The sequence below is a fragment of the Protomyctophum bolini genome, assembly GCF_963924005.1.
Source record: "Protomyctophum bolini genome assembly, chromosome: 3".
Lineage (NCBI taxonomy): Eukaryota > Metazoa > Chordata > Actinopteri > Myctophiformes > Myctophidae > Protomyctophum > Protomyctophum bolini.
The window spans coordinates 50,654,151-50,669,638 of record NC_137864.1 but is presented as its reverse complement, the minus strand read 5'-3'; the positions used below and the strand labels follow the sequence as shown (position 1 = coordinate 50,669,638).

General features: G+C 48.8%; 1 protein-coding gene across 1 annotated transcript in view; it reads right to left on the bottom strand.

Moving 5' to 3' along the window:
• LOC308312510 (uncharacterized protein) overlaps nucleotides 1–15,488 on the bottom strand; it is a gene marked incomplete at both ends in the record, with an annotated part of 33,136 nt that overhangs the window by 13,402 nt on the left and 4,246 nt on the right. Inside the window, 3 exons of the mRNA XM_080759119.1 lie at nucleotides 2,429–2,617; nucleotides 11,358–11,615; nucleotides 11,965–12,225. Of these exons, the coding sequence (XP_080615245.1) occupies nucleotides 2,429–2,617; nucleotides 11,358–11,615; nucleotides 11,965–12,225 (708 nt within the window). The remainder of the gene's footprint in view (nucleotides 1–2,428; nucleotides 2,618–11,357; nucleotides 11,616–11,964; nucleotides 12,226–15,488) is intronic.

Here is a 15,488-nt window from a genome sequence, read left to right as displayed (position 1 = left end):
CATTGTTAGCGTTGCTATTCAGATGTAATTCAGTCAGGAAGTAGACAGCTATTTTTCTGGTTTGGGTTTGTTTTGGTTATCGTCGTTAGCACAGTAGCTAACATTCAGAAACTTGCAGCTGCAGCTGCTGAAAGTGCCCCGAAACGTGGAGAATATTCGGCAGAATCTTAAGAAGATTCGCCGCGCGACGACTCTTCTTCAGATTCTGCCGAATATTCTCCACGGTTTGCCGACTTGTCTTGAGAAGTCGGCAAAAAGGGTAAATCCGCCGAGTGTTCTTGTTACCATATATATATACCTCTGATTTCATTACATGCTGTTTAAATGGTAAATGGTCCATTTATATATGTAGTGCCTTTATCGTAATGCACATAGATTGTGCATTACATTCACACACACATTCATACACCGATGGCGGCGGAAACCATGCAAGGCACCAACCTGCACATCAGGGGTCTTGCTCAAGGACACTTTGACACTAACTCTGGGGGGGGAGCCCACAGGGTTCGAACCGGCAACCTTACGGTTACCATCCATGCTGCCACTCTAACCGCTGAGCCACCACCAATGTGTTCATGTGTCCATATAGATGCACACGCATGGACTCGTTATCAACTCCATTTGTATCTACTGTACGTTCATACTGTATGTATCTACTGTACGTTCATACTGTATGTATCTACTGTACGTTCATACTGTATGTATCTACTGTACGTTCATACTGTATGTATCTACTGTACGTTCATACTGTATGTATAGACATTGTCTTCTTCTCCTTGGGTCAGATCCTGGTTGATCCTGGTTGACTTTTTAACCCATTCTGACCTGAGATCAGATTCATACGAGGGTTTCCACTGGACACACACTGGTCTGATTAACCCATATTTCTGACCTGAGATCAGATTCTAAAAAATGTCAGTCGTTCTTCGATTTTTCAAAAATAGCAGACCTACAAGCTCGTAGCGCGCCACTCGGTGGCGCGCTACGAGCTTGTAGATCTGCTATTTTTCAATAGGTAAAGCATAACATGATGCTAACACCAAAACGGGTTCCCGGTCAGAATGGGTTAACTGAGCATAAAGGTATTTTGTTGTCCCCGTTTGTTTAGCTTACATTTAGAGCATAGACTGTAAAAAATATGGACAAAGCGTTCCGCGGGTCTAACATGAACGTAAAATGAAGCCTGTCAGTCTTTGCAATGGAAGTCGCCATCTTTCTAGATCCGGTTGGTGCCCAGCTGAGCCCATTGGCTGGCCCAGACAACGAGGCGGGACTTCCCCCCTTCTTCTTCTTCGTTGGTTTTTATTTTGACCCGAGTGGGTGGGGGATCCCGTTCATAGACTGTAACGGTAGCCACGCACCTCAGAACATGCGCGACATTATGGTAATTTTTTTTATAAATGGGACCATAATTTTCCAAAAAGAATATTATGACATTAGAAATGAGACTTTAAACTAGTGACTGGAAGCAGAAAGTATTCATGACCATGTTTATTAAGGTAATACAGTCTAGGTGAAGTTGGGCCCAAATACATGGACTTCTATGGGGCTATGGGTTTTTCTGGGTCCAGTGACAGCGCCACAACAGGCCATTATATGAACTTTAATTTCCTTAGTGGCTTCACAAAATATCTGTCTGACTGCCCCCCTGGTTTAGAGCAGACTACCTCTCAGGTATAGCTATATGATGGCTTTGTCAGCCTGAGTTCTCTTTGTGTACGTTTACAATGTCTGTAAAATGTTGGGATAAATATGAATGTATGTATCTAATGCAATGCATCGAGTCTTGTACTTAACACTTTTTGTCAATGTCACCTGACCGGTGATAATGATTGGAACTCGCACGAGTGCCGCGCTACAATTGTTTTAGAATTGGCGTCATGGTCTAACTAGGGGTTAATAATATATACATTTTATTTTGTACCCAAAATGTCAATCTACAAGCTCTTTTTCAAAGTATAAAATAAAGCTTAAGTTATTAAAGGACCACTTCACCACTTTTCAACCTATCTTCATATAATAGGTCCTCACTAATAATCATGAAAAAATGGCACGATTTTTTTTCTACTCCGTCTGTGTCTCATAGGAGGGCTGTGGGCAGTTTAGAAACCATCTTCCAGTGACATCATTCGATTTTCATTATCGTGAGAACGATGGCTTCCATTTTCGCGTTGCAACTTTTCAGGACTATAGAAAGCCTGCAGTTTCTATTAGCTTGTATTCCCCATCGATGATGTCACTGGAAGACGGTTTCTGAACTGCCCACAGCCCTCCTATGGAGACACAGACCGAGTTGAAAAAAAGTGCACCATTTTTTCATGATTATTAGTGAGAACCTATTATATGAAGATATGTTGAAAAGTGGTGAAGTGGTCCTTTAACCCAGAAAAGACAGCCTAGCCCTAGACGCTTTGAAGCAGTGACTCACGGACGCAGACGCTGGGGTCCCGGGGGTCCCGCACGGGGTCCTGGTAGTAGAAGGGTTTGCACATCTCACAGTTGCGTCCCATGGTGTTGTGGAGACACTCGTCACACACGCCCCCGCTGGCGTTCCCCGTGGCCAGGAACACCGCCATGTCGAAGTGACACTGGCTGGAGTGGCCGTTACAGTTGCATTCTGGGAGGAGGAGAAAAGACACAGCGCCATGTCGAAGTGACACTGGCTGGAGTGGCCGTTACAGTTGCATTCTGGGAGGAGGAGAAAAGACACAGCGCCATGTCGAAGTGACACTGGCTGGAGTGGCCGTTACAGTTGCATTCTGGGAGGAGGAGAAAAGACACAGCGCCATGTCGAAGTGACACTGGCTGGAGTGGCCGTTACAGTTGCATTCTGGGAGGAGGAGAAAAGACACAGCGCCATGTCGAAGTGACACTGGCTGGAGTGGCCGTTACAGTTGCATTCTGGGAGGAGGAGAAAAGACACAGCGCCATGTCGAAGTGACACTGGCTGGAGTGGCCGTTACAGTTGCATTCTGGGAGGAGGAGAAAAGACACAGCGCCATGTCGAAGTGACACTGGCTGGAGTGGCCGTTACAGTTGCATTCTGGGAGGAGGAGAAAAGACACAGCGCCATGTCGAAGTGACACTGGCTGGAGTGGCCGTTACAGTTGCATTCTGGGAGGAGGAGAAAAGACACAGCGCCATGTCGAAGTGACACTGGCTGGAGTGGCCGTTACAGTTGCATTCTGGGAGGAGGAGAAAAGACACAGCGCCATGTCGAAGTGACACTGGCTGGAGTGGCCGTTACAGTTGCATTCTGGGAGGAGGAGAAAAGACACAGCGCCATGTCGAAGTGACACTGGCTGGAGTGGCCGTTACAGTTGCATTCTGGGAGGAGGAGAAAAGACACAGCGCCATGTCGAAGTGACACTGGCTGGAGTGGCCGTTACAGTTGCATTCTGGGAGGAGGAGAAAAGACACAGCGCCATGTCGAAGTGACACTGGCTGGAGTGGCCGTTACAGTTGCATTCTGGGAGGAGGAGAAAAGACACAGCGCCATGTCGAAGTGACACTGGCTGGAGTGGCCGTTACAGTTGCATTCTGGGAGGAGGAGAAAAGACACAGCGCCATGTCGAAGTGACACTGGCTGGAGTGGCCGTTACAGTTGCATTCTGGGAGGAGGAGAAAAGACACAGCGCCATGTCGAAGTGACACTGGCTGGAGTGGCCGTTACAGTTGCATTCTGGGAGGAGGAGAAAAGACACAGCGCCATGTCGAAGTGACACTGGCTGGAGTGGCCGTTACAGTTGCATTCTGGGAGGAGGAGAAAAGACACAGCGCCATGTCAAAGTGACACTGGCTGGAGTGGCCGTTACAGTTGCATTCTGGGAGGAGGAGAAAAGACACAGCGCCATGTCGAAGTGACACTGGCTGGAGTGGCCGTTACAGTTGCATTCTGGGAGGAGGAGAAAAGACACAGCGCCATGTCAAAGTGACACTGGCTGGAGTGGCCGTTACAGTTGCATTCTGGGAGGAGGAGAAAAGACACAGCGCCATGTCGAAGTGACACTGGCTGGAGTGGCCGTTACAGTTGCATTCTGGGAGGAGGAGAAAAGACACAGCGCCATGTCGAAGTGACACTGGCTGGAGTGGCCGTTACAGTTGCATTCTGGGAGGAGGAGAAAAGACACAGCGCCATGTCAAAGTGACACTGGCTGGAGTGGCCGTTACAGTTGCATTCTGGGAGGAGGAGAAAAGACACAGCGCCATGTCGAAGTGACACTGGCTGGAGTGGCCGTTACAGTTGCATTCTGGGAGGAGGAGAAAAGACACAGCGCCATGTCGAAGTGACACTGGCTGGAGTGGCCGTTACAGTTGCATTCTGGGAGGAGGAGAAAAGACACAGCGCCATGTCGAAGTGACACTGGCTGGAGTGGCCGTTACAGTTGCATTCTGGGAGGAGGAGAAAAGACACAGCGCCATGTCAAAGTGACACTGGCTGGAGTGGCCGTTACAGTTGCATTCTGGGAGGAGGAGAAAAGACACAGCGCCATGTCAAAGTGACACTGGCTGGAGTGGCCGTTACAGTTGCATTCTGGGAGGAGGAGAAAAGACACAGCGCCATGTCGAAGTGACACTGGCTGGAGTGGCCGTTACAGTTGCATTCTGGGAGGAGGAGAAAAGACACAGCGCCATGTCGAAGTGACACTGGCTGGAGTGGCCGTTACAGTTGCATTCTGGGAGGAGGAGAAAAGACACAGCGCCATGTCGAAGTGACACTGGCTGGAGTGGCCGTTACAGTTGCATTCTGGGAGGAGGAGAAAAGACACAGCGCCATGTCGAAGTGACACTGGCTGGAGTGGCCGTTACAGTTGCATTCTGGGAGGAGGAGAAAAGACACAGCGCCATGTCGAAGTGGCACTGGCTGGAGTGGCCGTTACAGTTGCATTCTGGGAGGAGGAGAAAAGACACAGCGCCATGTCGAAGTGACACTGGCTGGAGTGGCCGTTACAGTTGCATTCTGGGAGGAGGAGAAAAGACACAGCGCCATGTCAAAGTGACACTGGCTGGAGTGGCCGTTACAGTTGCATTCTGGGAGGAGGAGAAAAGACACAGCGCCATGTCGAAGTGGCACTGGCTGGAGTGGCCGTTACAGTTGCATTCTGGGAGGAGGAGAAAAGACACAGCGCCATGTCGAAGTGACACTGGCTGGAGTGGCCGTTACAGTTGCATTCTGGGAGGAGGAGAAAAGACACAGCGCCATGTCAAAGTGACACTGGCTGGAGTGGCCGTTACAGTTGCATTCTGGGAGGAGGAGAAAAGACACAGCGCCATGTCGAAGTGACACTGGCTGGAGTGGCCGTTACAGTTGCATTCTGGGAGGAGGAGAAAAGACACAGCGCCATGTCGAAGTGACACTGGCTGGAGTGGCCGTTACAGTTGCATTCTGGGAGGAGGAGAAAAGACACAGCGCCATGTCGAAGTGACACTGGCTGGAGTGGCCGTTACAGTTGCATTCTGGGAGGAGGAGAAAAGACACAGCGCCATGTCGAAGTGGCACTGGCTGGAGTGGCCGTTACAGTTGCATTCTGGGAGGAGGAGAAAAGACACAGCGCCATGTCGAAGTGACACTGGCTGGAGTGGCCGTTACAGTTGCATTCTGGGAGGAGGAGAAAAGACACAGCGCCATGTCAAAGTGACACTGGCTGGAGTGGCCGTTACAGTTGCATTCTGGGAGGAGGAGAAAAGACACAGCGCCATGTCGAAGTGGCACTGGCTGGAGTGGCCGTTACAGTTGCATTCTGGGAGGAGGAGAAAAGACACAGCGCCATGTCGAAGTGACACTGGCTGGAGTGGCCGTTACAGTTGCATTCTGGGAGGAGGAGAAAAGACACAGCGCCATGTCAAAGTGACACTGGCTGGAGTGGCCGTTACAGTTGCATTCTGGGAGGAGGAGAAAAGACACAGCGCCATGTCGAAGTGGCACTGGCTGGAGTGGCCGTTACAGTTGCATTCTGGGAGGAGGAGAAAAGACACAGCGCCATGTCGAAGTGACACTGGCTGGAGTGGCCGTTACAGTTGCATTCTGGGAGGAGGAGAAAAGACACAGCGCCATGTCAAAGTGACACTGGCTGGAGTGGCCGTTACAGTTGCATTCTGGGAGGAGGAGAAAAGACACAGCGCCATGTCGAAGTGGCACTGGCTGGAGTGGCCGTTACAGTTGCATTCTGGGAGGAGGAGAAAAGACACAGCGCCATGTCGAAGTGACACTGGCTGGAGTGGCCGTTACAGTTGCATTCTGGGAGGAGGAGAAAAGACACAGCGCCATGTCGAAGTGGCACTGGCTGGAGTGGCCGTTACAGTTGCATTCTGGGAGGAGGAGAAAAGACACAGCGCCATGTCGAAGTGACACTGGCTGGAGTGGCCGTTACAGTTGCATTCTGGGAGGAGGAGAAAAGACACAGCGCCATGTCGAAGTGGCACTGGCTGGAGTGGCCGTTACAGTTGCATTCTGGGAGGAGGAGAAAAGACACAGCGCCATGTCGAAGTGACACTGGCTGGAGTGGCCGTTACAGTTGCATTCTGGGAGGAGGAGAAAAGACACAGCGCCATGTCGAAGTGACACTGGCTGGAGTGGCCGTTACAGTTGCATTCTGGGAGGAGGAGAAAAGACACAGCGCCATGTCAAAGTGACACTGGCTGGAGTGGCCGTTACAGTTGCATTCTGGGAGGAGGAGAAAAGACACAGCGCCATGTCGAAGTGACACTGGCTGGAGTGGCCGTTACAGTTGCATTCTGGGAGGAGGAGAAAAGACACAGCGCCATGTCGAAGTGACACTGGCTGGAGTGGCCGTTACAGTTGCATTCTGGGAGGAGGAGAAAAGACACAGCGCCATGTCAAAGTGACACTGGCTGGAGTGGCCGTTACAGTTGCATTCTGGGAGGAGGAGAAAAGACACAGCGCCATGTCGAAGTGACACTGGCTGGAGTGGCCGTTACAGTTGCATTCTGGGAGGAGGAGAAAAGACACAGCGCCATGTCGAAGTGACACTGGCTGGAGTGGCCGTTACAGTTGCATTCTGGGAGGAGGAGAAAAGACACAGCGCCATGTCAAAGTGACACTGGCTGGAGTGGCCGTTACAGTTGCATTCTGGGAGGAGGAGAAAAGACACAGCGCCATGTCAAAGTGACACTGGCTGGAGTGGCCGTTACAGTTGCATTCTGGGAGGAGGAGAAAAGACACAGCGCCATGTCAAAGTGACACTGGCTGGAGTGGCCGTTACAGTTGCATTCTGGGAGGAGGAGAAAAGACACAGCGCCATGTCGAAGTGACACTGGCTGGAGTGGCCGTTACAGTTGCATTCTGGGAGGAGGAGAAAAGACACAGCGCCATGTCAAAGTGACACTGGCTGGAGTGGCCGTTACAGTTGCATTCTGGGAGGAGGAGAAAAGACACAGCGCCATGTCGAAGTGACACTGGCTGGAGTGGCCGTTACAGTTGCATTCTGGGAGGAGGAGAAAAGACACAGCGCCATGTCAAAGTGACACTGGCTGGAGTGGCCGTTACAGTTGCATTCTGGGAGGAGGAGAAAAGACACAGCGCCATGTCAAAGTGACACTGGCTGGAGTGGCCGTTACAGTTGCATTCTGGGAGGAGGAGAAAAGACACAGCGCCATGTCAAAGTGACACTGGCTGGAGTGGCCGTTACAGTTGCATTCTGGGAGGAGGAGAAAAGACACAGCGCCATGTCAAAGTGACACTGGCTGGAGTGGCCGTTACAGTTGCATTCTGGGAGGAGGAGAAAAGACACAGCGCCATGTCAAAGTGACACTGGCTGGAGTGGCCGTTACAGTTGCATTCTGGGAGGAGGAGAAAAGACACAGCGCCATGTCAAAGTGACACTGGCTGGAGTGGCCGTTACAGTTGCATTCTGGGAGGAGGAGAAAAGACACAGCGCCATGTCAAAGTGACACTGGCTGGAGTGGCCGTTACAGTTGCATTCTGGGAGGAGGAGAAAAGACACAGCGCCATGTCAAAGTGACACTGGCTGGAGTGGCCGTTACAGTTGCATTCTGGGAGGAGGAGAAAAGACACAGCGCCATGTCAAAGTGACACTGGCTGGAGTGGCCGTTACAGTTGCATTCTGGGAGGAGGAGAAAAGACACAGCGCCATGTCAAAGTGACACTGGCTGGAGTGGCCGTTACAGTTGCATTCTGGGAGGAGGAGAAAAGACACAGCGCCATGTCAAAGTGACACTGGCTGGAGTGGCCGTTACAGTTGCATTCTGGGAGGAGGAGAAAAGACACAGCGCCATGTCAAAGTGACACTGGCTGGAGTGGCCGTTACAGTTGCATTCTGGGAGGAGGAGAAAAGACACAGCGCCATGTCAAAGTGACACTGGCTGGAGTGGCCGTTACAGTTGCATTCTGGGAGGAGGAGAAAAGACACAGCGCCATGTCAAAGTGACACTGGCTGGAGTGGCCGTTACAGTTGCATTCTGGGAGGAGGAGAAAAGACACAGCGCCATGTCAAAGTGACACTGGCTGGAGTGGCCGTTACAGTTGCATTCTGGGAGGAGGAGAAAAGACACAGCGCCATGTCAAAGTGTGACACTGGCTGGAGTGGCCGTTACAGTTGCATTCTGGGAGGAGGAGAAAAGACACAGCGCCATGTCAAAGTGTGACACTGGCTGGAGTGGCCGTTACAGTTGCATTCTGGGAAGAAGAGGACAAGGTACAGGAGAGAACTTTTTTTTTTTTTTTTTCTTATATATTTTTTATCCCACGATTTTGTAACCCATTTTTCACCCCCTGTGTCAATCCTCTAATGTGATCCTGGGCTCTACACACCCTCCGCCAACCTAGTCACCATATATGGGGAACAAGGGGAGACCAACCTAGTCCCCATATATGGGGGACAAGGGGAGAGCAACGGACTTGAACTCATGCTTCCTTCATGCCTGAGTGTCCAAGTCGCTCCTTTACACCTGACAGGGGGGGGGGGGGGGGGGGGGGTTTCCCTGGTTGGACGTCGTAGCGCGTGGAAGGAACACGTTATTCCAACCAGTTCCTTTCCCCTCCATCAGGCGCCCCGGCTGGCCAAGGGGGAGGCAGTTTAGTGACCAGGATTGAACCATGAACCATTTCAATTAGAGCTTCGTCTATTTCTCACTCAAATGTTTTCAAAAACATTTTTGAGAGCAATGTTTAGCTGTAAATGACATTGTGTGTCACTAGTGTGTGTGTGTCTGTGTGTGTGTGTGTGTGTGTGTGTGTGTGTGTGTGTGTGTGTGTGTGTGTTTACACGGCTGTCATGTTGGAAACAGCAGTAAATCAAGCGGGGCGCTAGCCGCGCAGCTGGTGCTCAGAGGGTGTGATTAGGCAGAGGTCTGTTATCAGGAAATAACTCACCGCTGAATTCATGGGTTGACCAATCAGAATCAAGCATTCAACCGAGCCATGTAATAAATCAGATTAATGACTTTTCTCTACTTGTTGTTTATCCGTCAGCCTGTATGTAAAATAATGATTTATACAAATATATCTGCATATTAGGCATGTAACGATTCACTCAACTCACGATACGATTCGTATCACGATACGATGTTTCATGATATTAAAAAACATATATATTTTAAAGAAAAATTACAGTTTATTTAATTTTATATAATTTATCTTCCCCCTGAGATTTTTTATTTAACTACATTGCGAAAGAAGCAGCATTACTTTTGACAGTGCAGAAACATAATTGCCTTCCTTGATGAGCATCAACGACCATCATCACCTGGGCACAGTCACAGACACACACAGCTCCTCTCTACAGTCACAGACACACACAGCTCCCCTCTACAGTCACAGACACACACAGCTCCCCTCTACAGTCACAGACACACACACACACACACACACACACACACACACACACAGCTCCCCTCTACAGTCACAGACACACACAGCTCCCCTCTACAGTCACAGACACACACAGCTCCCCTCTACAGTCACAGACACACACAGCTCCTCTCTACAGTCACAGACACACACAGCTCCCCTCTACAGTCACAGACACACACACACACACACACACACACACACACACACACACACACACACAGCTCCCCTCTACAGTCACAGACACACACAGCTCCCCTCTACAGTCACAGACACACACAGCTCCCCTCTACAGTCACAGACACACACAGCTCCCCTCTACAGTCACAGACACACACACAGCTCCCCTCTACAGTCACAGACACACACAGCTCCCCTCTACAGTCACAGACACACACACACACACACACACACACACACACACAGCTCCCCTCTACAGTCACAGACACACACAGCTCCCCTCTACAGTCACAGACACACACAGCTCCCCTCTACAGTCACAGACACACACAGCTCCCCTCTACAGTCAGACACACACAGCTCCCCTCTACAGTCACAGACACACACAGCTCCTCTCTACAGTCACAGACACACACACACAGCTCCCCTCTACAGTCACAGACACACACAGCTCCCCTCTACAGTCACAGACACACACAGCTCCTCTCTACAGTCACAGACACACACAGCTCCTCTCTACAGTCACAGACACACACAGCTCCCCTCTACAGTCACAGACACACACAGCTCCCCTCTACAGTCACAGACACACACAGCTCCCCTCTACAGTCACAGACACACACAGCTCCTCTCTACAGTCACAGACACACACAGCTCCCCTCTACAGTCACAGACACACACACACACAGCTCCCCTCTACAGTCACAGACACACACACAGCTCCCCTCTACAGTCACAGACACACACACACAGCTCCCCTCTACAGACTCCTACCTCGCGGTTACGCCTCTGATGACTTTTAACCCATTCTGGACGGGAAACACCCTTTTTGGTGTTTTAACCATGATAAATAGCACATCAAGCTCATAGCAGCCGCACTATAAGCTTGTAGATCTGCTATTTTTGAAGAATCTTGAAAATGTGGTGCAAATCTTTGAATATATATATTCTTTCACAGTGAACGTTTTTAACTCGAATCTTTGCTTCTGGGGGGGGGGGGGGGGGTCCCTGGAACAACATATTTTCACACGGGGTCAGCGGCTAATTACATATATTTGTGGGGGTCCTTGACATGAAAATGTTTGAGAACGACTGACATAGAAACATTTGTTTTCTTCAGAAAACTGATTTAGAAGGCATTTGTAGAATCGTCCTCAGATCTAAATGGGTTAAAAAGACAGTAGACATTTTAGCTTTAGTCGATTAGACTTCCGGTTAATTTCGCAGTGAATTTTGGGGTCTTATAAAATACAGGGTATCTATCTGGCTGCACATTTTCATGACGGCTATTGCAGCTGTTGTTTGTGGTCTGTAAAAACTATGAGATGTTTTACTTTAGTTCACTTACGCTGAACATCTAGAGAGTGTGCTGATGACCTCTGGGATCCATGTGTGTTTTTCACCAGACAGAAGTACTGTCCAGAGTCTCCAGGAGACACATTGTTCTTCACCAGCTGAGGACCAGTGGAGATGGATCTGTGGTCTTTGTACCAGGTGTAGGTGTCTACTGGTGGGTTGGCTTCACTGCTGCAGATCAGAGTCACTGTGCTGCCCTCAACAACGCTTCCTGGTGGACTCACTGATACTGAGGGCTTTTCTGGAGGGTCTGTGGAGGAATAAACATTGATTGTATACAGCATTTTAAACCAATATCAATAACAAATCAACTTAGGTTAAAATAATAACACTAATGTAATTATTTTAGACACTAAAGTAATCTAAAAACACTTAAAAAGAGCAAGATAGAAAGAATGTATTTCAATGTATTTTTCTAAAATGAATTATGATGGTATTTATGTTCATGCATAGCCCACACACACACACGCACACGCACACGCACACACACACACACACACACACACACACACACACACACACACACACACACACACGTGCACGCACACGCGCACAGACATCATTAATATAATTAGATTGTAATTAAATTAAAAACTCACAGTGGACAGCAACAGTGACTGGAGGTGAATGGACTGTAGCGATGTCGTTAAATGCCTCACAGTGGTATGTTCCACTGTGACTGGGCTGGACGTCAGAGATGATCATTGTGTTCTTCTGTGCCACTTCAGTGTTGTCTTTGTAAAGGATGTAGATCTGGATTGGTGGATGTGACCCACTGGCGCTGCAGGTCAGAGTGACTGAGCTTCCTTTGACAACATCTCCTGGTGGATCTACGGCCAAAAGGACATTCTTGGGACCATCTGTTGGAGAAAGATGTATATCTGTTTTACAGTCCTCCTCATCAGTTGTTTATGTTGTTTACGTGCTTCCTTGGCCCGGACCAACCACTGAGATCTCTGAGAAACTAGAAATATAATTCACCTGCAACACTGCCTACTCACTCTGCAGTAAACAAACCGACACACAGTATAAATGTGTACAGGCTATCTGAACATTCATAAAGTGACAATGTAATGATTCTAAAGACCAAATTGTCAAACTTTACCTAAGGAAGAGGCAAACATTGTGAAATATAGGCGATCTACAAACTCACAATGCCTCGCACTGCTTGCAGGTGGGGGGGTTGAACTATTGTAGATTGTGAGGCTGGGGGGTGTATACTATTGTAGATTGTCAGGTTGGGGGGTTGAACTATTGTAGATTAGAGTTTAGTAGTGTAGTGGTAGTTTACCGTGTGTAGTAGACAGCGTAGTGGTAGGTGTTGTAGTTGTTACTGTAAAAAAGGAAAACAACAGTCAGGCCTACAGCGCTACCCCAAAAGAAAAGAGGCATTCGACAATTTACTATTTAGGCATTTATCAGACGCTGTTAACACAACCGTTGCTGGGATTCCTTCAAAATAGTTTTTTTGTGTTTTAAGCATGAAAAATAGCAGATCAAGCTCATAGCAGCCACGCTATGAGCTTGTAGATCTACTATTTTTGAAGAATCTTGAAAATGTGGTGCAAATCTTTGAATATATATATTATTTCACAGTGAACGTTTTTAACTGGATGTTTGTAGGATTTATTTAAAATGACTCTTAATATAATCTATAGCCATGTCTTTCCCCTCAGTGGAAAAAAAATGCGTATCAAAAATATTCTAAAAAATATTCTATTTATTCTATTCTAATCTAGACTGGAAATTCAGGAATGATCTAGCAGCTGTAATACAAAACAATACAGTACATTAGAATGGAAAACAAAAGAGTTTTACATGTTTCCAGCAGCACATCGGCAGAGATGTATGTCTCTTTAACAGTCCTCTTTATCACTATCATGTGTTGTTCACCTGCTTCCTAGGGAGGCAGTCAGACGTGCTGGTGACAGCATAGCCTGCAGGCCCAGCCAACGTGCTTTCTGGTCTAGAGGGGCGTGTAGCCTGGCCCAGCCAGCGTGCTTTCTGGTCTAGAGGGGCGTGTAGCCTGGCCCAGCCAGCGTGCTTTCTGTTCTAGAGGGGCGGGTAAGCCTGGCCCAGCCAGTATGCTTTCTGGTCTAGAGGGGCGGGTAGCCTGGCCCAGCTAGCGTGCTTTCTGGTCTAGAGGGGCGTGTAAGCCTGGCCCAGCCAGCGTGCTTTCTGGTCTAGAGGGGCGGGTAGCCTGGCCCAGCCAGCGTGCTTTCTGGGGTCGGGCTCACATGGAGCACGCGCTGGACTATTAAATATTGTGTTTCGAACATTGTGTCTAATAGGTGGTTGCTAGGGTACAACAGATGGTTGCTAGGATCTAATAGGTGGTTGCTAGGGTACAACGGGTGGTTGCTAGGGCCTAAAAGGTGGTTGCTAGGGTACAACAGGTGGTTGCTAGGGTCTTAAAGCAGCTGTTAGGCTCCACTGTAGCTAAATGGCATTTCCCCATTGAAATTAATGAATGTGTGCGTGTGCGTGCGTGCGTGCGTGATGACAAGAGTGACGCTCACTTCACACGGGTGTGATTTTTTTAGGGTTAAACAGTGTTGCTAGGGCCTAATAGGTGGTTGATATAGGGCCTAACAGGTGGTTGCTAGTGCAAACAAATAAATACAAAGAATATAAACAACAAAAAATGTGTTGTAACCTGCCGTTTTTTTTATTTTTTTCTAATTCTTTGTTTGGCCCAAAACATTGTGTTTGTTGTTGTCTGTCTGTCTGTCTGTCTGTCTGTCTGTCTGTCTGTCTGTCTGTCTGTCCCTCGACTGGACAGACAGACAGACAGACAGACAGACAGACAGACAGACAGACAGACAGACAGACAGACAGACAGACAGACAGACAACTTCATCATTTTCATTGTCCTAAATGTTGTTGAATTTGAAACATTGTCATTCATATCATATTGTAGCATACCACGACATGTCATAGGACATGATAGAAAATGACTGTTCTTAAAGATATTAAAAACAATGAACACAGTGACCACAGCCCCTTCTTTCTATACTGTAAATAGTTTTTGATTTTACAATATAAATCGGGGGTCCCAGAGACAGAAAGGCCATCAAATGGGGGTCCATGGACTAGTGCATGTCACACTGGCTGTCTGTGACACTGCTAGATTCTTCAAATCTATGGGGTCCCTGCAGGCATATCTCTTCAAATGGGGGTCTGCGGGCTAATTAGTGTCAATTTGGGGGTCCTTGACATGAAAAGGTTTGGGGACCACTGGCCTGTAGTGAGCTTGCAGATCAGCTATTTTGTGAGAACAGGTTGTATATCAATATCTACAATAAGGGACGTTCAATATTTAGGGACGTTCCAATTCCCCTTGACACTCATTATGTAGGGACAAGGGGGAGGGGCTAGGGCTGAGGGGTATAGGGTTAAAACACTCATTATGTAGGGACAAGGGGGAGGGGGAGGGGCTGAGGGCTATAGGGTTAAAACACTCATTATGTAGGGACAAGGGGGAGGGGCTAGGGCTGAGGGCTATAGGGTTAAAACACTCATTATGTAGGGACAAGGGGGAGGGGGAGGGGCTGAGGGCTATAGGTTTAAAACACTCATTATGTAGGGACAAGGGGGAGGGGCTGAGGGCTATAGGGTTAAAACACTCATTATGTAGGGACAAGGGGGAGGGGCTGAGGGCTATAGGGTTAAAACACTCATTATGTAGGGACAAGGGGGAGGGGGAGGGGCTGAGTGCTATAGGGTTAAAACACTCATTATGTAGGGGGGAGGGGGAGGGGGAGGGGCTAGGGCTATAGGGTTAAAACACTCATTATGTAGGGACAAGGGGGAGGGGCTGAGTGCTATAGGGTTAAAACACTCATTATGTAGGGACAAGGGGGAGGGGCTAGGGCTGAGCGCTATAGGGTTAAAACACTCATTATGTAGGGGGGAGGGGGAGGGGCTGAGGGCTATAGGGTTAAAACACTCATTATGTAGGGACAAGGGGGAGGGGCTGAGGGCTATAGGGTTAAAACACTCATTATGTAGGGACAAGGGGGAGGGGCTGAGGGATATAGGGTTAAAACACTCATTATGTAGGGACAAGGGGGAGGGGCTAGGGCTATAGGGTTAAAACACTCATTATGTAGGGACAAGGGGG